We start from the raw sequence: 25,537 nt of genomic DNA on the forward strand, positions 1-25,537 counted from the left end.
CCAAAATTCAGAGTGTGGTTGGTTGTGTTGTGAAATTGCAATGGAGGTGTTGAAAGTTCAGGTTTTTGTGATGTCCATTGTGGCTCTTGCTTTGGCTTATGTGGCACCTTCCATCAATGCTCAGGTCCTTCCTCCTGCCCCTGCACCCACAAGTGATGGTATGGTATCCTATCCTATTCCTATCCCTTCTCAAAATTATTATCCTTAATTAGTTTTTTTTAATATTTTTTTTCCCTTTTCATGTCTCATGATAATTAATTAATTTGCTATGTCTCAATGGCAATTGGGTTTGTTTGCAGGGATAGCAGTGGACCAAGGAATTGCCTATGTGCTAATGCTGTTGGCTCTGGTCCTTACTTACATCATCCATTAACCCATTCATCTATTCACTATGTTTTTCTTCTCTGTTGTATTTATTTCTTCAACTCTATTCTTTCAATGAAATTCTTTTTTATTATGTGTATGTATGTGTCTGAGTTTTCGTCCATCTCTATCTGTTTATTTCCGCAAATTAGTTATTTTCATTAAATGAAAATAGTAGTAATCTGTTGTCAAACCTATTTTTCTGGTTGCACACCACTTAGAAACCTCTTTGTCAACGAATTTTGGCAAAATTCCCTAGTTGCTTGGCGGCTGATCATAGACACCGATAGCTCACATAAAAATAAAAGAAAAAGTGGGTTAGGGTTTTGGGTTGAATAATAAGCAACTTTTACTTTTTGCTATTCATGTCTTTTTGCTTTTGAGGGTTGTTGTAGGCGTGGTATCCACAACACAACTTGCATTGTGTTAAATTCATCTTTGGTTGCTGACATTCCAAGGGTATGACAATAAACCAAACTCTTTAAACGGGGATATTAAAATGAGGAATATGGTTAAATCAAAGTGGTTTATTTCATCTCCGCATAGGGGTAGGGGGTGTAGAATATCTTGATATTACAACCTATAATTTTGTTTTATCTCCACATTTGTTCCATGAAATATAATATGTGTATTTATCATTTCTCGAAATGCTAGAATTGATTGGCAATTTGGCATAGCCACGCCAACACCTATTACATAAGCTAAAACAAAAAATGTTGGTGTAGAAACTCACCAACACCACTAGTAGCATTCATCATCGTAACATAATTATGATTATCTTCTATTTAGTGCGTTTTTTTTTTTAAGTTTGGACATTCCTGGCACCATCTTGAGGCAGAAGTTAATTTGCAATTGACTTTTTGAGTATCATGACTACAGCGTTGAGACATAAATTAAACTTATTGCCGTATGAAAAAAAATTAAAAGCACTCTTCTGGCAGGTCTCAAATGTTTTTCCAGGTGCCGGTTTGATTAAAGTATGATTTTTCTTCACGTGTGTTTAATATTATTTGTGTTTTTAGTATTATTTAAAGAATATTTAAATAAATAAATTTAACATTTTTAAAATGATTAATATTATGTTAAAATTGAGTAAAAAGATTAATTATATTTTTAATGAAGTAGATATCATCTTTAAAAATATCAAACATATTGAAATCGATTATTTTATCTACCTAATTTTATATATTTAAACTCCCACTCTTTCACTTTTATTTTTAATAGATTATCCCCGATGTTAAATCTAACATCACATCACATCGTAATAATAACACCTATATGAATGTATGGATTCAAAAGAAAAATAATAAATATAAATTTATAATTATTTAAATTAAAATTTATTAAACATGTGCATCATAAAATATTTAACAAATAACTATTAACGGATAACAATCTTTTAGATTGAAAAAAATTTTAAGTATTATATGTATTTTTTAAAATTAAGCATATTGAGTGTCAATTTTTTTAGAACGTTATTATCATTATAAAATAAAAATATTAAATATTATAATTTATTAAAGTAATTTATCAAATATTTTCTTATGAAATATATATTTCATATTTATTAACATCTTAATAAGATAAAAATATAATAATATAAAATGATTAACTTGACTCTAAAATTATGAAAGATGAGTCTAATTTTATAACACATAATCATAATAATAGTTCTTGAGATATGAGACTAACTTTTATTAAAGATATGTAATAATTTTTAAATGCATTATTATTAAAATTAAAGTAGTGTAACTTTTTATTAAATAGATAGAAAAATGGAGAAGTAAGAACAAATACTAAAAAGAATAGCTATATTATCTCATATTTTATTAGTTTTCTCTATGTCTATTTAATAAAAATAATAATAAATAAAGACATTCAATCATAATTTTTTTTATAAAAAATATATATAAAAGATTAATTTTTTAAAATTAATAATCTTCCATCAACGTTGAATCATATGAACCGTCAACGACTATTATAAAATTAAAATTTTAATTATAAAATTAAAATTTTAACCTAATGACTCTTAAAAGTTGAAGTGAAGTTTACTTTTATATATACAAATGAATATTCTTTGGTTACGGGATAGAATTCATCAAATATCCCCAAAATCAAAGTGTAATGTCACAACCCACTAGTATTCACCATTATGGTAAAGTCATAAGCTAACACTGCTGGAAAATACAGTTAAAAACTAAGGTCCGCATAACGCTGTATGTTACTTTTCTACCCTTCTAGGCCATTGCTGAGGGCGGCCAGTGAAAAGTCCTGTGCGCTGTTGCTTGAGATCAGAAAAACTAACAAGAAAAATATCTTATTTACTTAAATCATTAATTATATAAAGAAAAATAGCCTAAGTTGCAGCATCAGTTTTCGCTTACATCGCCATCTGTGTTGCTAATTTCACGTATCTGCTGGAACAAGGCTCCTACAGGGGTGTTAAAGCTTAATTGTAATGCCTCTGTGAATGACCATTTGAAAGAAGCAGCTGTGGTTTACAAAGAGATCACAGTGGAGATGTTTTGTTTTGTTTTGCAGCTAAGGTTGATTACTGTTTTGTGCTTCATGCAGAATCTTGGACTATCTATATTGGTTTGATCATTGCCTGGGAGGAGGGATTCAAGAACCTTATTATAGAATCTGACTCTAATTAATGGTTACCCAAGTCATCATCCCTGTTTGAGTATCATCCAGAATATCAATCACCTAGTTTTGGATGGAGGTTTAATGGCGTGGTCTCACACCCTGAGAAAAGCTAACCGGCCTGGCCAATGTTGGCCAGACTTTACCTGATAACATTTCTGTTTTTGATGTTGTTTCTTCTTTCAGCTCTTATTTTAGCTGATGTAACTCGACTGCTGTTTCGTGCGGTTCTTAGTGTTGCTTGGGGCTTGCCCCAGTTTTTCCACCAAAAAAATAAATAAAGAAAATAACAGTTTACATTGACAGTGGCAGTGCAGCTTGTAAATCCTCCTATAGTATAGACAAACAAAATTCAGTACTCAATCATGTTGGCTAACCAAATTCTTATTCCTTATACTTCGTTGTAGCATGTTTAAGATATACATTGATTAAACTGACCATGTTAAACTCGACCACATAAAATATAAGATAGCCAAATGCATCAATAATTGTTACGTATAATGGAAAGGGGGGTTCGAACTCATCCAAAATAATAGTAAATAAGTTTTGAACGACTTTTATGATCCTTTTTTTTTCACCTTTTATATACATCCTCTGGCCAGCTCAATAATTTCACAGATAAGCGAGTAGGAATCCACGTAATAGTGGTTACAATTCCTCATTGAAGCCACGCATCATGCACACAAAAAATGCCAGCAAAATTCTGGCTTAACCAAAGCCAGAGGCAAAACCAATAAGAACAGCCTAAAATAAGATTTTCATACTTCCGCTCACAAGTTATCTTAGGTTAGTTCATTTCAAACTATGATACATCATACAAGCGAGAACTAAATTGTGCAACTGTTGGACATTCCACTGTGAAAATGGAGCACGCATATCATTTAACTACCATTGTAAATGCACAAATAACAATACAAATTGATAGTGTTACAGCTGAGGAAAGGCACCTGCTCAAAGTGCCATCTCAGCCTGCAAAGCTGCCAATTCATCTTCTTCAGGAGTTCGCTTTGCAGGAACTGGGCGAGTAGGTTGGCGCCCAGCTGGGACCTGCACTGGGGCTGCAGGAGCTGTAGTTGCTGGCTGAAGAAGCTGTTCTTCCAACTCAGCACCCTCCAATTCTTCAAGTTCTGCTTCCAATTCGTCCTGAAAGGAAAAGAATTTCAAAATGATCCTCTTGGACATGCATTGGTGCTCTAGAACACTACTACTGTACTACAATCTAAAGATATGAATATCTTGTTTGCAACCTATATAGCAGAAATAAAATAAACCAAGAAGATGACCTCGTCAAAATCAGCAGCTGCACCAATTGGAGCTGACAATGCATCCTGAATCTGTTTCATGTTCTCGGTCTGTTCATTGATCTCATCCATGGTCTTGTCAACATCATCAATATTCCTGAAAAAGAAAATGTTCCAACTCAATAGTATCATAAATCACAACCAACAGTTGAATAAATATTATAAGTCAGAGCATGATATTGAGACATAAGAAATACAAGAAAATGTTAATGAGTTAAATCACTAATCACTAAATATTTTAAAACATAAATAGCACTCCACTACATACGTTGCTTTTTGCATAGCCTTCATAGCAGCTGCTCCAGTTCTTAATGCATCTACTGTTTCAGTGGTAGCTTTAGCACCTTCCAACAATATCATCTGTAACACAAATTTACATCATAAGATACAAAAGATTCTCAATAAACTAAACCATCTTTCAAAATGTTACTATTTACAAAATTGCTTTCACACCTGGTCATGAATACGCAACTGGAAATTTCCAAGCTGCTCTATTTGCTGTTCATATAACCTCTTCCTCTTCAGACATTGTATTGCCGCTGCATAAAATAAAACTCAAATTACATACCACGATATAAGTGAAAATTGGATATTAAAAAAAAGCACTCTGAAGATATTCTCTAGAACAAATACCCATGAGTTCAGTAACCTACCCCTTTTGTTCTTCCCCCTTGTGAATTCTTTGGCCTTTTCAACTTCCGCTGCCACCTTTTTAAGGAGCACTTTCTCCTTTTTCTCCAGCATTTCAAGTGTCTACATGATTCAAAGAAAAAAACATTCAGTTTGAGGAAATTCTCTCTTAAGTGTATATTACTGCTATAAACATCAGTCTAACACTTGGCCACCATACCGAGCCATGACTCAGAAGAATTGCAATAATATTCTGCCAACTAGTGTGATAATTCTGGAGATACTATGTAAAAAAATATATATTTTCAACAATCATATGAAATCAATTGACTAAAGGTTTAATTGGGAGAAAACGTGATTTGTTATTCAATACTCACAAGTCACAACATGCAAGCAAATAACCCATTTATGAAGGAAAATTATTACATACCTAGATCGATATAACCATATCGATAACATGCTCTATCTTGAATTAAAGAAAAAAACAAGACTAAAATTGTGTACTGAAATAAGGAAGCAACTAACAGTGTGAACACAAATACCCTCTATCTGATGACTAAGGTTTTGACAAACTTAATAAGCTATGTAATGAAAAACCATATTTGATGAGAGTTGGAAGCCTTCAATGAAAAATCAGTCAAAACAAAAGCTCATTTGGAATTCCATGAATCAGTCATATATTGTGATTTAAATTCATAATTGATATATCTAATAATTGAAAGAGTTTATGTAAGTAATAAAATAATCCAAATCCAACAGCTAGCTGAAAGTTAATAAGCAGAGTTGCCATGGAGATTTTTTTTTTTTGTACACACTATCCACCAACTTTGCTGATGACTAATCTTTACCGGAAAACCAGACTGGCAACATTTAGTAGGTCTCCCCTCCCAACCATGTTTTTTTCCATCCACAAGGCTCGAATCCGAGACCTTGCAGCTGTCATGGCGATTGGTGACAAGTCTGATAGCAACTAAGAGGGAAATATAAAAGTATAACTGATTGATGAGAGCATAGAATAGAATAGTGGACCTCGTTTAGCTTGTCCAAAGTGGCAACAGCATTGGTTTCCTGTTTAGGTTTACCGAACATCCGGCTAAACATGATTGTTTGTGTGTGATGCGATCGATTGAAACCCTAGTTCCTCGCAAGCGATCGGATCCTCGATTCGTCAACCGATCTTCCTGAAACGATCAAAATCGTGAAACCAATGATATGATAGTGCGCAAACAAACAAAAAAGAAAGAGAGAGAAAAGGGGGAAAGGAAGAACGAACCCAGATGAAAAAATTAGAGATTTTTGGAGTGAGAGTGGTAGAAAGATTAGGGATTGGGATCCGGGAAGGGTAGAAAAGACGAAAATAAAGAGCGGTGGATTTGGGTTTGGCTTAGGCGTGTTGTATTGGTGTTCAAAGTGAAGAAAGAAGGAAAGGAATTGAAGAAGCATCCTCGAAGTCCAAGAATCTTTCCTTGTCTCTTCTTCCCCTCCACGTGGCGCGCATTAGCTTCTTCTTTTTCCTATCCATTTATCACCCTAAGTTAATTTGAGTTTTTCTATATTTAAGTCCTAAAGAGACTTAGATTACTTCATTCATAATCAAATCAACAATACAATAAAGTAAACTTAAAAACAACAACAACAAAAAAAAAAACAAAAGGAGAAGACATAAGATATGATCAATGGATGTTCTTGCAATAGCATGAGCCATCATCCTAACAAACTTCACTGGGATGTTGTTACATTAAGCTATATTTAAGTAGATTCTTGTTTCTTACTAATTTTATTAATAATATTGACTAATTTTCATTTTAATATTAGAATTTTCTTTAATAAAATAAAACGAGAATGATAAATCGAAAGATAAGAGATTAAATTTTCATGAAAGGATATCTCCTATAATATTTTCTATATAGAGAGAGAGTTAGGAGTGTTTTGAAGAACAGAGCAAAATAATTTATCACTCAAGTATTTTTTTTATCAGGATTTATGACTCATGTATTAAACATTAGCTAATTACATTGGACTAAAATTAAATTTTATCAACGAAAAATATATGAATGACATAAACAAATATTTATCATAAAAATTATTTATAGGAAGTAATTTTTATGTAAAACATGATTGAATGTTAAAATGAGCACTTCTCAAGAGTGAGAATTCAATTAATTGGCTTCTTATTTGTAGATTTTTTTTCATTAGATTTAAATAAAATGGTAGTTTTAGATGATTTTTTAAAAAACAGGCTAATTCTCAGTGTAGTGTGTAAAATGCATCCCCAAATAAGATAAAAAAAATAATATTCCGAGTGTTTAATTGAAAAATAAAGAGGATAAGAGTCTTGCTCTTCAAATTATATATCGTAATTTATAATGCAAAATTACTTAATAAATTTCACAATTAAAAATTAAATTAATATACTTTTTTAAGTGGAATTAATATACTTATATATTATAAATTAAAATACACAGTTTAAAAAGTGAAATTCTCACTTCAATTAAACATTATCAAATTTATATTATTATCAATATAAAACTGCAATGTTTATCATGACCTTTTAACTGACCTAATAACTTTTGTTTTAAAAATACCAAAAAAGTTTATTAAATTACGAATACAAACTCTACTCAAGTTAATTATTTGTTTATTTGGAGGTGTCCATAAGAGCAGAGAAACCAAGGTTATATTATTTATCAAACTCCATATTATATTGGTAGTGTCGAAGAAATTCCTTCTTTTGTATATATGGAAGCAGTTGATAATGGGGACAAATAAACAAGTAGGACGCATTCGCCTTTGTTCTTAAGACAAACTGGCGTTGAATATCTGATGTTAAGGAAAAAGGGGATTAGTGCCTTTGTGGATAAACTTAAGGATGCCCTCTCTAATCTCTATCCAAACTTTCCTTTTCCTCACACATTCTCAATATTACTATCCCAACTTTAACCAAATATACTGTCATTTTCTTTACCCTCCCCACTCCCATGTCTATATGTATTTTTATCTTGAAACGTGCTCTTGGTTGCAATCCAAGAAATGCGAAGCTCCCCAAAATAAAATTTTAAAAAAAACACATATTCAATTTGTCTCCTATCTCACATTTTTACTGAAATAGATGTAAAGCTCCACAAAATAAAAAATGAACCACATATCCAATTTGAATTTTCTAGCTGCATAAATCAAAACAGACTCGGCCATTGGGCCCAAAAGCAACCTGGAAAAGGATAAGAGAAGAAGTATTGGATCTAAATAAATCCCGAAGAGGGTAAGACTAGCAAATATTAGCAAATAAACAAAGACCCCTAAAGAAAAGAAATAACCCTTCTTAGACCCTTTTGTGTCAGTGTTGATTTGTTTTAGAATTGAATTGAGTTTAATTTGTTGGCCAATTCAATTCTAAAACAAATCAGCAAATTGATAGTAACAAAACACATCACACATTGATGCAGTGTAAAACTGAAAGGATAAAATTGATGCTAGAGCTGAACAAGCTTCAGTTTCTCATGCTAACTCTGAAATTAATTCTGGATCTGACATCTAATCACACTTAAAAGTTTTTTCACCTCTATACAAGAATGTGTTACCTGGGAATCAAATCCAGATCTTTCCCTCAGGCCACATACTCAATTTTTTTTTTTTCTTATTTTTCAGAGTTCGACACCTTCATTGGAGTCTCCAAACTAACCTTAAAAAACTCACACTACCACTTAGATTCCTTTCTTTCCTCACTGTCTCAGTCTCCATCATGCTCCCCGCCATTTCTCTTCCAACCAACATAACCGTCAAAACGAACATAACCGCCACCTCCACACCCAGAACCACAAATACACACAAACTCAAAACAACACCATTTAACTCAACCCTAAAATCTCTGTGCAAATGGGGCAATTTGGACAAAGCTCTTCGCCTAATCGAATCATCGAAGCCCACACCCATTGAAGAAGAAGAAGAAGAAGAAAGCATCTCTCTCTTCCTCCACGCTTGCATATCCAGAAGGTCCTTGGAACATGGCCGAAAACTCCACTTGCACTTGCTTCGTTCTCAAAACAGAGTCTTGGAGAACCCCACTTTGAAGACCAAGCTCATCACGCTATACTCTGTTTGTGGCAGAGTCAACGAGGCTCGTCGCGTGTTCCAAATTGACGATGAGAAACCCCCAGAAGAACCTGTGTGGGTAGCTATGGCTATTGGGTATTCGAGAAACGGGTTCTCCCATGAAGCTTTGCTTCTTTACCGTGACATGTTATCATGCTGTGTGAAGCCTGGGAATTTCGCGTTTTCCATGGCCCTCAAGGCGTGTTCTGATTTGGATAATGCGCTGGTTGGCAGAGCAATCCATGCCCAAATTGTGAAGCATGATGTTGGAGAAGCTGATCAAGTGGTGAACAACGCGCTTTTGGGGTTGTATGTGGAAATTGGGTGCTTCGATGAGGTCTTAAAGGTGTTCGAGGAAATGCCTCAACGAAATGTTGTGTCTTGGAACACTTTAATTGCTGGTTTTGCTGGTCAAGGTAGAGTATTTGAGACACTTTCTGCTTTCAGAGTTATGCAGAGAGAAGGAATGGGGTTCAGTTGGATTACTCTTACAACCATGTTGCCGGTGTGTGCTCAAGTTACTGCACTTCATAGTGGCAAGGAGATACATGGGCAGATTCTAAAGTCTAGGAAGAATGCTGATGTGCCTTTGCTAAACTCATTGATGGACATGTATGCCAAATGTGGAGAAATTGGTTATTGTGAAAAAGTGTTTGACAGAATGCACAGCAAGGATTTGACCTCATGGAATACAATGCTAGCTGGATTTTCAATCAATGGTCAAATACATGAAGCTTTGTGTTTGTTTGATGAAATGATAAGGTATGGCATTGAACCAAATGGGATTACCTTTGTTGCCTTGCTGTCCGGTTGTAGCCATTCAGGACTCACCAGTGAGGGGAAAAGGTTGTTTAGTAATGTGATGCAGGATTTTGGGGTGCAACCATCTTTAGAGCATTATGCCTGTTTGGTGGACATATTAGGCAGGTCAGGGAAATTTGATGAGGCATTAAGCGTGGCAGAGAACATTCCAATGAGACCAAGTGGCAGCATTTGGGGGTCATTGCTTAACTCGTGCCGGCTATATGGAAATGTTGCTCTAGCTGAAGTAGTTGCAGAGCGATTGTTTGAGATTGAACCTAACAATCCGGGAAATTATGTGATGCTTTCAAACATATATGCAAATGCAGGGATGTGGGAAGATGTGAAGAGGGTTAGAGAAATGATGGCCTTGACAGGAATGAAGAAAGATGCCGGATGTAGTTGGATACAAATAAAGCATAAGATTCATACATTTGTTGCCGGAGGGAGCTCTGATTTTCGTTGTTCTGCTGAGTATAAGAAAATTTGGAACGAGTTGTCAAAGGCCGTTAAGAATTTGGGATATGTCCCTAACACGGGTGTTGTTCTCCACGATATAAATGAAGAGATGAAAGCAGTATGGGTTTGTGAGCACAGTGAACGGCTTGCTGCTGTCTTTGCACTAATCAACACTGGTGCTGGAATGCCAATTAGAATCACCAAGAATCTTCGGGTTTGTGTTGACTGTCATTCCTGGATGAAGGCTGTTTCAAAGGTTACAAGGAGACTAATTGTATTAAGAGACACAAACAGGTTCCATCATTTTGAAAATGGCTCTTGTTCTTGTAAGGATTATTGGTGAACGACAACACCATGATGAAAAAAATCATTTGTTACTTCGTTTTCAAAGTTACTACTTTACATTGGTGATAAGTTCACGCTTAATAATTTCGGCTTCAAATGAAAGAAATAAATTTTACACAAACTCAAGCTCCAGGTAAGTGTAAACTTTCAACTCAACATGTGGGCAATGGTTAGTTGCTTAAACACTAGATCCAGATCTTTACCTTATAACTTTCATCTGACACTGCTCATACAACTGCTAATCGTCATTTTGTTCGGTTTATATTTCATTCAAATGTTTTCCGCATTCAAAAATGATTTTAAGCATGCCTTATATGCTCTCATATTTGATAGCTAGTGAGATAAAGAAATAATTGAGAAAATGTTGGTATGACAAGGTGATGTGAAATTAAGTGGGCAATCCTCACATGCTATTGGAAATTAAAGGGTGTCCAAGTATAATTGTTCTTACACAATGCTATTATCCCAGGTAAAAAAAAAAACAAAAAGAAACCTACATCACCGTCCTCATTCCATGTTTACCATCGTATTTTTCTTATATCCTAAGTATCATTGTTCTTCCACAATAGCACAAACGCATAAACAAACTGCAGGGGCAGAAACTAAAATTGATATTATCAAGCCACATTATGTCTCAACAAAATTCGAAGTAACCCAACAAAATTAGGAGTAATTTGATAACCTAGAAAAACAAGACTGAATTGCAGAAACAAAAAACCTACATATATGTCTCCAGGGTTCAAACAAATACAAATCAATCCTCATCATCAATAACCTTGGTGCCTAACCCTTTGAGCTCATCCTTAGGAATCTCAACAACGGTGACAAGAGAGTATAGCTCTTCCTTGGCATCTTCATCGTCATTCCTCTTGCGAGCAATTCTTACCCTAATCCTCCTTGGAACACTCCTGATTCCCTGGCTCCAGACAAACTTGTTCAACTTCACATCCACCCTCACATCATTGGTCCCCATGGCCTTTTGGGCAAATTTCCTTATCTCCTTAATAGCTTTAGGAGCTTTCTTCTTAAATGTGCTGTTTTAAGACAACAACAAACCAAACAAGAACCACTAAGACTACTGTTCTCGAACCAAAACATGAAAGCAATCAAAAGACACAAAGTATAATAAATAAAAGGAATATGAAACCATTCATTTCTATCAAAATAAACACAAATTTCATATCAATGGCCCGATATATCACAAAACAGGAACTCATGGAATATTTTTTTTGAAAGCTAAAGGCTGCAAAAGTGACTTGAGCTATGCGTTTTAATCAATACAATCACTAGGAAAAGAACTGCACAACTTTTGTCCTGTTTGCTAGGGTTCCTAATCTCAATTCTATAGCCACGAAAAAACTCAGATCCATAGAAACGTGTATACAGCTCAACTTAGCTAGGGTTGGTTACTAACAATTTATAACACTTTAGTACTAAACAATTAAGTTGTTAATAGGGTGATTATTGAAGCGTTAAGAATGGGGGTTAGTTGAATTAGACAAATAGCAGAGAGAACATGGTATAAAGAAGAAGGTGAATAGATTACCAGCCATGGAGGCGCTTGTGGAGGTTAATGGTGTACTCTCTGGTAACCACCTCCTCCTTCCTACCCTTCGCCTTCTCCACCATTCTCAACCACCGATTACTCACTTACCTGCAACACAATCACAAATCACAAAATTACATTATTATGACATCATGCAACCAAACCTACGTAGTTTATGAAAAAATAGGAGAGAAAGACACACCTTAGGGATCGGGAAGGGTTTCGGCAGCAGCGTTCTACATTCAACAGAGAACCTAGGAAAGAGTCTCCGCTCTAATATAACGTCACCTTAACCCTAATGGGCCTGGGTTGTTAGAAATAACGGGTCAACTGTAAAGGCCCAATAAAATAGGGAACAACTATTCCCGCTACCATATTTGTTTTTTAAACTACCAACCTTTGTGAAATTCCTATTTTGCTCAGTCACCAAATTCCTACAAAGCATTGCCCCCACCCCAACCCAGATCGCTCCACTCCTCCCCGTGCAACTCATCATCGATCCACGTAGCCCCTTGCCTCATCAAGATCGAGCATCCCTATTTTTGTTGTTGTATAATGTACGATAGAATTGTATTTTTATTGCATTATTTTTTTTCACCCCATGTGTACAACAGAAATAAGATTTCATTGTTGACTTTTTCAATATAATTAAATTTCCGTGGGAAGGGTAATTTCGAAAAAAAAAAATATTTGAAGCCCTCGTGGGTGTGCAGATAGCAGATTTGGTAGTGTAAATAATAGTTCCCATAAAATAAACACGGGTCAAATTTATGGCCCAATACTACAAAACAACATGGCTCAAACGTTAAAACTTAAAACACCGTCTGTCTCTGTTTTGTGGTGAGAAGAAGAGAGAGACAGACAGAACAATGGGGGAAGCAAAGGGAAAGGAAGAAGAAGTGTTAGCCTCAGTTCACTCAACCGTGTTCAAAGAATCAGAAAGCCTTGATGGAAAGTGTGTTAAGATTGAGGGCTATGATTTCAACCGCGGCGTCAATTATCCGTTGCTACTCAGCTCCATGGTCACAACTGGGTTTCAAGCTTCCAACCTCGGTGATGCCATCCAAGTCGTTAATCAAATGGTTGGTTTGTTTTCTCTTCTCTAACCCCCATCTCTTTATATTCACGTGATTTTTTCGTTATAAAAATTGAATATTTGGATTGAAGCTAGATTGGAGGCTAGTTGATGAACCCGTAGCTGAGGATTGCAGTGACCAAGAGAGGGATTTGGAGTACCGAAAATCTGTGACGTGTAAAGTGTTTCTGGGTTTCACTTCTAATCTTATTTCTTCTGGTGTTAGAGATACTGTGAGGTTTCTTCTTCAGCATCGCATGGTAAGTTAGTTTCCCTTCCCTTGTTAGATATATCTATCTGTCTTAACTTCCTTTTGGTAGGAGAACTTCAAAAAGGGACACAATTCATACAAGTATTTATGCACGCACTAATTGTAATTTCAGTCTCTTTTTTTTTAGTGTTAGTTACTTTCGCTCCTGTCCCTGTATATATATGCTGGGTGCCTGTTGTTCTTTTTTTTTTTTTTCTCTCTCTGAGATTGATTTAATCAGTTTTATGAATAAGAGTTTAACGTGTATTGCTCTTTCTATCAAAGGGAAGAAAAAAAAACAAATTGACTAATTATTACAATTAGCATACTTGGCAAATGTTTTCTTATCCTGTAAACAAGTGCTTCACTGGAATAAGTGACCATCCTTTGAACTGCATTACCATCAGGAGATGAAATATGAGATATGTACACAAGGCCAATATCTGCTGCATTTTTTTATGCTTTGAGATGTAACATATTTAGCACAGTCGATAAGAAGACGGACCTGGAGTCCCATCTCAGCCCCTGGTATGGTGAACCTAATCGATACATAGTAGCTGAATTAGCATAAATAAGACTAATAGGGGTGAAAAGATAAACTAAAAGATGTTCTTTCCACTCAAAGCATATAAATGTTAGAAACAAGCATCAGAGACCAGATACAATATGCCAATTAGACAATGACTCTTGATACCGATACTTCTTGAGCCTCTCTTTTTCACCCTTTTCATAAGTTATTACTTTTATCTAGCAAGAAAAGTAGCAAAATAACTTTCTTGTGAGCAAATGTATATTTTCATATAGAAAGGTAAACAATAATAAGGCTGAGATATCTCATCTTGACAGATTGCATCATATATATATATATATGAATTGTGTCCCTTTTTGAAGTCTCATTGGTATATATGCTTAATGATGTTATTGAATTTTGTTGCATTTATTCCACAATCTGCAGGTTGATGTAGTTGTTACAACTACAGGTGGCATTGAAGAAGATCTTATAAAGTGCCTGGCACCAACATATAAAGGAGATTTCTCTTTGCCTGGAGCATATCTGCGCTCAAAAGGGTTGAATCGGATTGGTAATTTATTGGTCCCGAATGACAACTATTGCAAATTTGAGGACTGGATTATTCCTATCTTTGATCAGATGTTGGGGGAACAAAATAATGAGGTATTTTATTTTTGAACTTCTCTGCTCAATGCATTAGATAATTTACATGGTTTTGTTTTTGTGGAACGCCTGGAGTCACATTATTTATGTGTTGTATTACTTCTAATTCATGTCAATTTTGTGCTAACCAAAATCAAACTAAACTATAACTTTTAGCACGATTGAATGACAAACCTTTTATGTAGCAGGTTCTTTTTTTAGATTTCACTTGTAACCTTTTTCCTGACCCTTTTTTTTTTGCAGAATGTGTTGTGGACACCATCTAAGTTAATAGCTCGATTGGGAAAAGAAATAAAAAATGAAAGCTCTTACCTTTACTGGGCATACAAGGCAAGAATGAGACCAACCTTAGATTTATAGTAAATTATGCTATTCCCTTTAATCTGTTTCTGATTTGTATCTTTATCATAGTTTCTTTTCTCATTATTCTACTGTTGTTGTGCATATTTCTTGTGGCATTTATATAGTATATACAAAATGCTATGTCGTCATTTGTCTCAATCTTAAGATTTACTGAACAGTTTGGATTTCAGAATACAGTTTACAATATAATATTGATAACATTTCTTAAGATATTTTCCAGAACAACATTCCAGTTTTCTGTCCGGGCTTAACTGATGGCTCATTGGGGGACATGCTGTACTTCCATTCCTTCCGCAATCCTGGTCTGATTGTGGACATAGTGCAAGGTTTTTTCTGCTTTCTTTCTACTTTTTACTGCATGTATAATTTTGAAAAATCAAGAACCATAGCTAAATAATTAGCGATACAACAGATATAAGGGCAATGAACGGTGAAGCAGTACATGCAAGTCCCAGGAAGACCGGAATGATAATTTTAGGAGGTGGCCTTCCAAAACATCACATTTGCAATGCCAATATGATGCGCAATGGTGCAGACTATGCTGTTTTTATCAATACTGCACAAGAATATGATGGGAGTGATTCTGGAGCTCGTCCAGATGAAGCTGTTTCATGGGGAAAGATACGAGACTCTGCTCAGACTGTTAAGGTACATCCTATGCAAACTTTCACAACTGGTTTCCTTGTCATAGTTCTTTAACTTTTGCCATGCATACTGTTGTTTTTGCTTAAGGATCATGAGTTTTTTTATTACATAATTGTAGCCATGCTGTAAGGATGGGCTTAGGGAGACCCAAAATATTCTTATAATACCAGCAATTATATGAAAGTTACATTTGATGGGCTTCTTATAAAACCAGCAATTAATAAATATTTGATAACTCAACCACTCTACTCATACACATGAAATATAAAATGGTACCAAACACCCAGCAATACATATAACCCTTAAATGTCTTTTTGTTACATTAAATCAGGTACACTGTGATGCAACAATAGCATTTCCTCTGCTGGTTGCTGAAACGTTTGCTTCAAGAGTGAAACCTCCCCATTGATGAAGGTTAAAGATGAATTTACTCTGAAGTTCATTTTAATTGTGTGTGTTTGAGGATCTTGATGGACAAGTTCGGCATTGGTGTTCAATTTGACTATCATTTGATTCCTAAGCTCCTCTTAGCAGTGGAGACCTTTTTGACCATTCAAAGGTAATCCATTAATCCTGTCAGTGAGGAAGTCAGGAATTATAGATGTGAGGATCATTGTACTAATATCTTTAGGGAAAATAAGGCTAAGAAAACTAACTGATCATATATGGCATTTTTAATATTTTCCAACTGATGGCTGCATTTCATGTTGGTAAAAAGTTTTAGTTACTAATTCCTTTCTGTGAATTATAGCAGTTTGTTACCGTTGCATCCCGAAGTCTAGTTTAAATAACGCTTGCTTTTATTTCCAAATTGATTGAATGATGATTTTTTTGGTACGGTGATAAGGAGTTTGAAACTAAAATTTTACGTGCAAACTAGCTTAAACCGATGTTATGAAAACTGGTATGGTCACTCACCTGGTCAAAACAATGAATCAATTATCGAAACGATGGACTTCTAGTTGATCCAATTTGACTCGATATATATATATATATATATATATATATATATATATAATACTCATTCTCAGAAGCTATTAGCCTATTACTATCAATAAAAGTGACTACAAGAAGAATAAATAGTGAACTAAGTGGAAAAAATAAAGAGCAAAAATAATATACTATTAGAAAATATTTTTCATTTAGTTTGATATAATTTATAATTTAAAATAATTATTTGTTTAGTTTCTTTTTAACTAATTCTAAAATAAGAGAAGAAGAAATAGACAAGAAAGAATAATTCAGAAAAAAAAAGAAGAATGAAAATACTTTCCAATCTCTCTCAAGATAGCAACAGCGACGCATACCGCAGCCTGCTCCATCACCGACGGTGGTTGAGTTGGGATGCACAGTGGTGGGTGGCAATGGTGTTTGGTTGGTGCGCCGCCACCACCACCGTCGGTGACCCATCACTTGCGCATCACCACCTCTCAAAAAAAGTAAACAGGTTCAACCCAGTCCGGGTTTACAAACCCGACCAGGTCACCGGTTTCTGCTAAAACCACCCAGTTCACACTGGGCCATGCCATGTGCATCTCCGATCCAATAGCTCGCCGGTCCAGACCGGCCGGTTTTTATGACACTGGCTTAAACATAACCAAAAATGAAACTTTGTACATTTTATTCATGCAAATGCTTCAAAAACTCTCATGCTGTGCTGTTGGATTCGATGGCAATATACGATTTTATTTTTTCTCTTTTTAAGGCCATGTCAGGGCAAAGATTGTTCCTCTATTAAGCTTTAGTTTCTGTAAACTATTTAACAAGCATCTCTAAGACAAAATAATAGAGATGAAGTGGTTAAAAATTGTACTTTTGTTTTAAGAAATTTATATTAACTAATCTAAGAAAAAACAAACTTCATGCAACTTTTTTATTCGCTTGAGAATTTTATATTAAGTTTTACTATAAAAGTTTTGAAACACAAGGCCCTAGGTTTTAATTTTCTCCATTGAAGCACTAAATGAAACTAACTTGTAGTAATTTAACATGAAACCAAAAGTTTATTAGGAACACAAAATGCAACGTTTTTTCAGGTGGCTACTACAAATACAAATACAAATATATAATAGCAGAGCAGAGCACTAACACAAAAGTTCAAGCAATGCGCCTACAAATATTGAGACCATCCCCTACGGAAGTAAGAGCAAATTCAACACGAGAATCGTTTGTGATTGTTTTGTTAAATTCAATTGCTGCGTCCCTCCCTGGTCTGAAGTGTGGTGGAACTTTGTCTTCAGGCCAGCTAACGCGTCCACCCCACAGTGTGTTGTCATATACAAGTAGCCCCCCAATCTTGACCAGTTTTATAAGCTTCTCATGGTAGTTCACATAGTTCTCCTTGTCAGCATCAATGAAGGCAAAGTCATAAGATCCTTCATTTGCAGGCTGCACCCAACACATTGGAGGGTATATCCTTTGTGGTATAAATAGAGGGTACATCTATTTGGGGATTGTTATACTTAGAACAAGAAAGGGTACATCTCTTGTGGATCAGTTCAAGTGCAAGATACATCCACTTGATTTTTCAAAGAGAACAAGGGAGGATACATCCCTTGTGGATCTTTGGTTTGTAAAGGATTTTACAAGGTTGAAAGAAATCTCGAGAACCGCAGGTTGCTTGGGGACTGGATGTAGGCACGTTTTGTGGCCGAACTAGTATAAATCTTGTGTTTGTCTTCTTCTTCCCTACACTCTTTAATTTTCGTTGTGCACTTTTAGTTATCGCTTTTACTTTTGGTTAAGTTTCTATTTTTGTTCTTTACTTTCTTAACTTAGTTGTAAAAGCCTAATTGAATCTAGTAACATTAAGAATGATAGATTTTTAATTAGTCAAGACAAGTTCATAATTAATTCACCCCCCCCCCCTTCTTAATTATTCTGAGGTCACTTGATCCAACATTTTAATGAATTTATATCATAAGAATTTAAAGGATTTGAAAGGACTTTATAGATTTATAAAATTTGAAAGTATTCTCTGAATTTTTAAAAATAATTAAAAATTACAAGAATTAGTGGAAAAAATAATAAGAAATGATGAAGTTTGGATAAGAAAAAGTAAAATCAATATACTTTTTTTAATTGTTTAAAAGCTAAATTGAATATAGTTTTATATCCTCATATACTAACCATTCTTGCTATAACATTTTTTCATTCTCACTTTTAGATTTGAAAATAGATTCAAATTATACGTTGGTTTTCTAATCTTTTTAATTACTATAATTATTTCATGATAAATTCAATGACATGTTTAAATGGGATAGAAGGGAGTGGTAAGGATGGAAAATTTGTACGAGGAATGTGAGTGATGAAATTAAGGGTGACAATCACAAAAATATTGCATCGAGCAGATGATGAGCATAGTCAGTGAATTATCTAAAACACACTAGAAGGAGGAGTTGAATAGTGTGATGGATAAAAACTTAGTCTTTCAAAGGTGTTCAAAATCACGTTGTGCTTAAAAACTAATTCACAAAACATGGATACAATAGTGTAAAAGTAACTTATAGAAAATAACTAGTTATATAGAAGTGGTAAAGAAAATACAAAGGTTTTATACTGGTTCATCCCAGCTCTTGGGCTACGCTCAGTTCTCCTTCAAACCTTGAAGGGTTCAACTAATCAATTCTTTGATTATAATCAAGTATTCTCTGTGTTATTTCTGATTACAACAAGTACTCTCTGAGCCACTCTTGACATTAGCCTTAATCTACCCCTGAGATTAAGACCTAAATATTCTTTATCACTAAGTCACTCATGACTTTCCCAAATAATATATGTTTGATAGAAAATATATTCTAATCACTCAAAGAGTGTTTACACAATAGGCTTGAATACAATGAAACTCGCTAACTTAGCAAAACTAAGATTCACTCAAGTTTCTTTTGTCCAATAAGACTAACAGTGTTTCAACACTTTGTTCATTTTGTCTCAGACTATTATCTTGTGATTCGACAACCTTAACACGAACATCTTTAAGCTTTATGTAGACTTCATAGTTTGATCCGTTGACAAATCTCAGCTATTCATTGTCTAATAGCTTTGGCGCTTGACATGAGATCGCTACTATGTAGAGAGAGAGAGTAGGGGACCACAAACACTTTCTGCATCATATCTTTATAGAAGTACAATTTGTTAGTGTCGCCTAGTGCTCAGAGTTGACTTTTAGCATACAAATTGAAAGAAACGTTAACAACATAAGACAAAAGAAATTAAGAATGTTAAGACGAGACAATTTAAATCTTCCTTTTTGTGCGCTATGTGTGGCACCCTCTACCTTGAGATATATGTAAATAAATAAAATATATAAAAAAATATATTAATAAACAAATTCACGTGGATAAAAGGTTCACATTCACTTCACTATTATCAAATAAAGCTTATTAAAAATATATTCGGCTCAAAACAAGACTGTCACAATTTACAAAAAAAAAAATTGTTTTGTTAAATTAGTGAGGTAAAATAAAATAGACTAACGTCATGCAATTAATATAGAAACTTATGCCCCCAATGTCACATCCTATCAGAGCATTGTGTCCTGACGTTCTTCAGCACAAGGTTCCTTAAAGCAATTCACCTAATCATTTGTTCCCCCGAACACAAAGTTCAAGATCATCATAGGATCTAAACACAAACAACACATAGGGAATGAGTTATCACATTACTAACTAATGGAGAGAAACAAGATAACATGTAGGTATAAATATCATATAAACAAAATAAAACTTACTTGAACATAGCTCACATCATTTCACCATTTTGTCGCCCAACATCACATCACAACACAACACATTTCATTCATTTTCACAACATTCACATACTCAAGGATCAAAACACAATGTCATCAAGTCAATCAATATCGATCAATACACAAACATTATGCAACATATACACTAAGATTCAATCCTATATGCAATGTGGTACCATGTCAGTGAAAAACCACGTCGGGCGCCTAAGAGTACATAACAAGGCAAGTCACACAATAGTAAGTCAGGTCACTCTCACTAGGTAAAATCACAGGGAGATCAGTCAGGGTCACGCTATTTTGCGAGAATGCTCCAACCATGTGGGATCGGCACATGCTTAAAGGAGCACTCAAACCTGGTGACCCCCAAAGCCTACACTCCGAATAGTCTGTCAGGGCCTCTCCTTCCTGATTCAGGTCTAACCCAGAAAACATTTTAGCACACAGGTTCTATCTATGAACTGCACAAAACACACGACTGCTCAATTATTCTCAAAATAGTTTTAACTCGTCGCCCTTTAAGGGTCTTAGCATTAACTCCTCGCCTTTAAAGGGTCTTAGCATTAACTCGTCGCCCTAAAAGGGACTTAGCATTAACTTGTCGCCCTTAAAGGATCTTATAGTTGTATGATTGTACAATTCATAGTTCATAACTCAATGCACACATCTCAATCACGTGTATACTCAATTTATAACATACACTCGATCTCAATCACAATGGTATAATCTCAATTTAACATGTTATCACATTTCATGAATCATATATACTTTATCTATAAACTATGCAATACACACAACTACTCAATTGTTTTCAAAATCATTTTAACTCGTCAGATTCCCACAGTGGATCCCATCACAATACTCGTCGACCTTAAAGGGTCTTACAATTGTGTGATTGTACAGTTCATAGCTCACAACTCAATACACACATCTCATCTCAATACACATGTATTTCATCATTCATCACATGTTCAATTTATCACATACTCACAATTTGAATCACCATTTCATAATCTCAACATAACAATTTATACAATCAATTCTCATCAGAACATCAATTGGTACGTAGAACACAACAATATTGTATTTATAATCATAAAGGAAAAATTGCAATTCAATAAACATCCCAAAATAAACCCTAATTTAATCCTCTAAGGATCCCTACACATGTTCATTCTAACCCCAATTGCGATAAACTCACCCCTTACCTATAAACGGGCTCATGTGTGTATTCCAACGGTGATAGCGGCATCTCTAGCAATTTCCTGTGATTCCTCAAGCTTTTCCTCTTATTGCTCTGATAGAATTTCCAAACGTCAGAGAGAAGGAGAAGAGATTGAAGCCTCCATTTGTATTGCTTCGTGCAATTCATTTTTCTCTCTCCATGAACATTATTTTTCAAATCCCAACAGTAAAGATGTTTGGAACTGAATCTCGAACGCATTAGGGAACGTAGTTTTACCGAGACAGTTTTGGGTTTCTGCGGGAAAAGAAAAGGCTATGATGCGAAGTGTATTTCTCTCAGCTTGGACATGATTTCAAAATTTCCAACGATGGGAATTTTTAGAAATGAGTTTCGAACCTCGTGCTCAAATTTCACAACGATCCAATGGTTAATGAGTCCGAGATTAGTTTTTTTCTGAGACAGGTTTGGTGGTATGTGGGAAACGAGAGGGTTTTGGGAGGAAGAGGGGGAAAAAACGAAATTGAGAGGAAGAGAAGGCTGAGAAGCTAGTGTCAGCGTCTAAACTGACCTAACATTTCGTTATTTATAGTTAGGGTACTCATAACCTATTATTTACTTTATTTATTTATTTTTTATTATTTTATAAAAATAAACTCCATTTTATTTCCCATCAAATGAATAAATAAAATACCCTTTTTATTTTCTCTCAAATTATTATTTTAATTAATAAAATTATTTCTCCTTATTTATTTAATTATAAAAACCTCATCATTTTTCCAAAAAAAACTATTTATTTATAAATACAATCTTTTTTAAATTAGTCTACGAAAAATGGGATGTTACACTATGGCACGAGTTGTTTACTAAACCTATGGATGTTACTTTTCTAATGATTGTTTTTCGTACTTGAGGATCGAGTAATTGTTCTATTTCTTTTGTACTACAAGCCAAGTGCCAAAGCACTTGTCTTCTTAGGACTGAACGTTGAGACAATATCATCCAACGACTTTGGCTATCGTCGAGAGCCTTTTTGTTCATGCTTTTTTGCTTGTATCTCATAGAGATAGATGAACCTGTAGCATAAGCATGAAATGTCAACACATAAAATTTATACTTTGTTAACATTACAACCTTAGGAATTTAATTGTTTGGTACAATCCAATGTGACTTAGACGCAGCCAGACTTAACAATCTCCATTTTTTTATGACAACAAACAATATAAATTTTGATACCAAAAGGACAAGATGATGAGATTAGGATCAAGGTATTAGAAAAGTTTAGAATGCACTATCGCACATCGCTTACTCTTGGTTTGTGTATCTGAGGAATATAACTTTGATATACAACAAACATGTTAAACATCATAGCATAAGGAGATCTTACAAAGACATAATCAGAGCATATATTACATAATTAGAGCAAATATGTTATCATAATGAATATGCAGATTATGTGAGGATAAATGAGACTCTAATTGAGTTCATTACCTTACGCATGTATCAGAGAATATGTACTAATCAGAGCATGCATATCAAATGTGTAGTGAAGTTTAAAAATCATGAAAACACATATATGTGACCGCCAGAACACTTGTTTTTATTAAAAAGTCATATGAGTGCAAGTGTTTTATAAATCAAAATTCATATTCTACTCCCCGCCCCCCCCCCCCCCCTTTGTCATTATCAAAAGACACAGGTTTGAAGAGAAAAAGGAAATAACTTGGGACATCATGGTCAACCTTTAGTGGACGGTGGTTGAGGGATAGTTGGTGGTGACTTTTGTGGCAAAGGCAGAGGCATAGGCACAAGATTAGTAGTGGTTGTAGGTGTAGGAACCATAGGAGACGGTGGTTCAACAAGGGTTGGTAAAGGTGGAGGTGGTTGAACGGATGAAGGCAATCATTATTGCATCAGCAGATTCATATTGAAGAGCATAGTGTGTTGAAGGATTTGAGTGAAGACTCCAATGTGTTCTTAATCAACAATTGGTTTCCATGTGCTCAGCAAGGAACCTTCTTTCCATTGTTTCTTCCAAGTTGGCCTATTGTAGGTGCAATAGTTCTTGTATCCTCTTTTCAAACACACCAGGTGGAGCAAAGGTGGTCAGGGGAGTTATTTCACGAGGAGTACTGGAAGTGCTGACAGTTGCAAGTGCATCTTCAATGATTAATGAACAGTGTGGTTGGGTAGTGACTTCAACCACTTCAACAACATCAACATGAGGTTTTAAAAAACTATTTTGGCATAAATTTTAAAAAAAATCTTAGAAGTCATCACATTCTTACAGTATTGGATTGAGATTTTAAAAAACTATTTTGGCATAAATTTTAAAGCTAGTTTTTTAAAACAATTAAATCCCTAAGGTTTTGATGTTAACAAAGTATAAATTTTATGCCAACTACTTTTGAAGTGGCTTCTAAGATCTTTTTAAACTAGATGTTAAAAAAGTCTTCTAGTTTCCAACTTCCAACTAGTTTTAAAATTTATGTCAAAATAGTTTTTTAAAATCTCAATCCAATAAATCACCTTAATTTAGAAAACAAACGAAAAAGTGCAGAGGGAATGAGTATATTTTACATTTTTTTATTCCAAAAGAATAGGAGAAACATATATGACACACACATCTTGAAGAATATTAAAAAGAGAATAAGGTATTTGTGATAAGATAAAAGAAAGTTTGGTAACCAGTAGAAAAAAAAAATAAAAGAGTTTAGCAAAATCTCAAGGGTTTGGATGAGATTGCTTGATAGATATTTTATATTAAAAAAGTCTAATGAAATCCATCGAAATCCTTCTTAAAAAACAATTCATCAAAATCTGTATATTTTTTAATATCGAAGGACTTTTTATAAGTTATAAAAAATCCTAATTGAATACCATGATTTTTGTTGCTTTCATTAAAAAAATCTTAGAAGTCTTAATCGAATACTAGAAGACTTAATTATACTATTTAAAAATTCTAATTGAATACCACAAGACTTTTTATTAAAGAAAGTCTTTCAAAATTCTTTGAAATCGTAATCCAATACACCCTCCTTAATATAAGTTATGTTAGGAAAAACTAGCTAAAAAACTAGATGGAAGTTGGAAAGTAAGTTGGTAGCTAGAAACTGAAAAATTAGCTTATTAAATTATAATTGTTCAGTAAAACTAGTTGTTGAAGTAGTTGTAAAGTATAAAATGACAGAAAATAATAAAAGTATGATTTATAAAAAAGAAATAACAATGAAAATGAATAAATATATTGGGGATAAAAGTGAAAGAAAATATAAAAGATTATAAACTAGAAGCTGTCGTTTTACAAAATGTTACTTTAAGTAGTGTTTCGAAAAATGTTAGAATCTACTAAAAAAAGTTTGTTTATTAAATATATAACCAAGTTTTTCAATTAATAAAAAAATTAAAAACTAACTGAAATGCCTTATTGAATATAGTCATAGCCAAAATGGATAAATTTTAGACATTTATTGAGATGGAATTGAAATTAAAGTATTTGTGTGCAATAAGAAAAAAAAGTATGCTTCAATAAAAGAAAAAAATGTTTAAGAATTAATGGAACAAAATTAAAATTTAGGATATTTATTTTAAAAATATAATTAAGTCTCAATTATTTTTTTTAAAAAAGGAAGATTAAGTACTTTTCCCCAAAATAAATACAAATAAAGTGTGGGAGTTTTTTTTTTTTTTTTGAAAGGAAAGTGTGGGAGTTGATGACCTTATATGTACAAACCTATTTGTAAGTTTTGTAATGAATTATTTAGAGACCACATGATCAATCCCGCACGGATTGGACCACGCTCCTTTCGAGTGTCCTCACCAGCACATAAATAAGGCTAAAGTTATGTGTTCGCAAAAACGTGCACTTACACAGAAACTCCAAATCTTAATATTGATATCATATAGTAGTTGTTATTAAAAAA

General features: G+C 34.1%; 4 protein-coding genes across 5 annotated transcripts; 2 read left to right on the forward strand and 2 right to left on the reverse strand.

Moving 5' to 3' along the window:
- Positions 1-3,345: 3,345 nt before the first annotated feature.
- LOC114418889 (vacuolar protein sorting-associated protein 32 homolog 2) lies at positions 3,346-6,382 on the reverse strand. Its single transcript, XM_028384432.1, has 8 exons — positions 6,214-6,382; positions 5,970-6,121; positions 4,964-5,063; positions 4,764-4,849; positions 4,579-4,670; positions 4,293-4,407; positions 3,957-4,152; positions 3,346-3,712 (listed from the first exon to the last, which is right to left on the reverse strand). Exons 2-7 carry the CDS (start codon positions 6,039-6,041, stop codon positions 3,961-3,963), a joined length of 657 nt encoding a protein of 218 aa, XP_028240233.1. The 5' UTR covers positions 6,042-6,121; positions 6,214-6,382; the 3' UTR covers positions 3,346-3,712; positions 3,957-3,960.
- Positions 6,383-8,219: 1,837 nt separating this feature from the next.
- On the forward strand, positions 8,220-11,351 carry LOC114418891 (pentatricopeptide repeat-containing protein At3g14330-like). Its single transcript, XM_028384433.1, has one exon. It carries the CDS (start codon positions 8,680-8,682, stop codon positions 10,630-10,632), a length of 1,953 nt encoding a protein of 650 aa, XP_028240234.1. The 5' UTR covers positions 8,220-8,679; the 3' UTR covers positions 10,633-11,351.
- On the reverse strand, positions 11,214-12,492 carry LOC114418893 (60S ribosomal protein L31). Its single transcript, XM_028384436.1, has 3 exons — positions 12,383-12,492; positions 12,181-12,288; positions 11,214-11,668 (listed from the first exon to the last, which is right to left on the reverse strand). The coding sequence occupies exons 2-3, from the start codon at positions 12,261-12,263 to the stop codon at positions 11,389-11,391; spliced, it is 363 nt and encodes a 120-aa protein (XP_028240237.1). The 5' UTR covers positions 12,264-12,288; positions 12,383-12,492; the 3' UTR covers positions 11,214-11,388.
- Positions 12,493-12,978: 486 nt separating this feature from the next.
- On the forward strand, positions 12,979-16,435 carry LOC114418892 (deoxyhypusine synthase). Of its 2 annotated transcripts, none has more exons than XM_028384434.1 (7): positions 12,979-13,262; positions 13,348-13,515; positions 14,461-14,679; positions 14,923-15,009; positions 15,263-15,368; positions 15,455-15,690; positions 16,019-16,435. In XM_028384434.1, exons 1-7 carry the CDS (start codon positions 13,050-13,052, stop codon positions 16,094-16,096), a joined length of 1,107 nt encoding a protein of 368 aa, XP_028240235.1. In that variant the 5' UTR covers positions 12,979-13,049; the 3' UTR covers positions 16,097-16,435. The 2 variants fall into 2 exon arrangements, with proteins under 2 accessions (XP_028240235.1, XP_028240236.1); XM_028384435.1 differs by having other exon boundaries at positions 13,130-13,262; positions 13,352-13,515.
- The last annotated feature ends 9,102 nt before the right edge of the window (positions 16,436-25,537 follow it).

Source organism: Glycine soja, chromosome 7, assembly GCF_004193775.1.
Source record: "Glycine soja cultivar W05 chromosome 7, ASM419377v2, whole genome shotgun sequence".
Lineage (NCBI taxonomy): Eukaryota > Viridiplantae > Streptophyta > Magnoliopsida > Fabales > Fabaceae > Glycine > Glycine soja.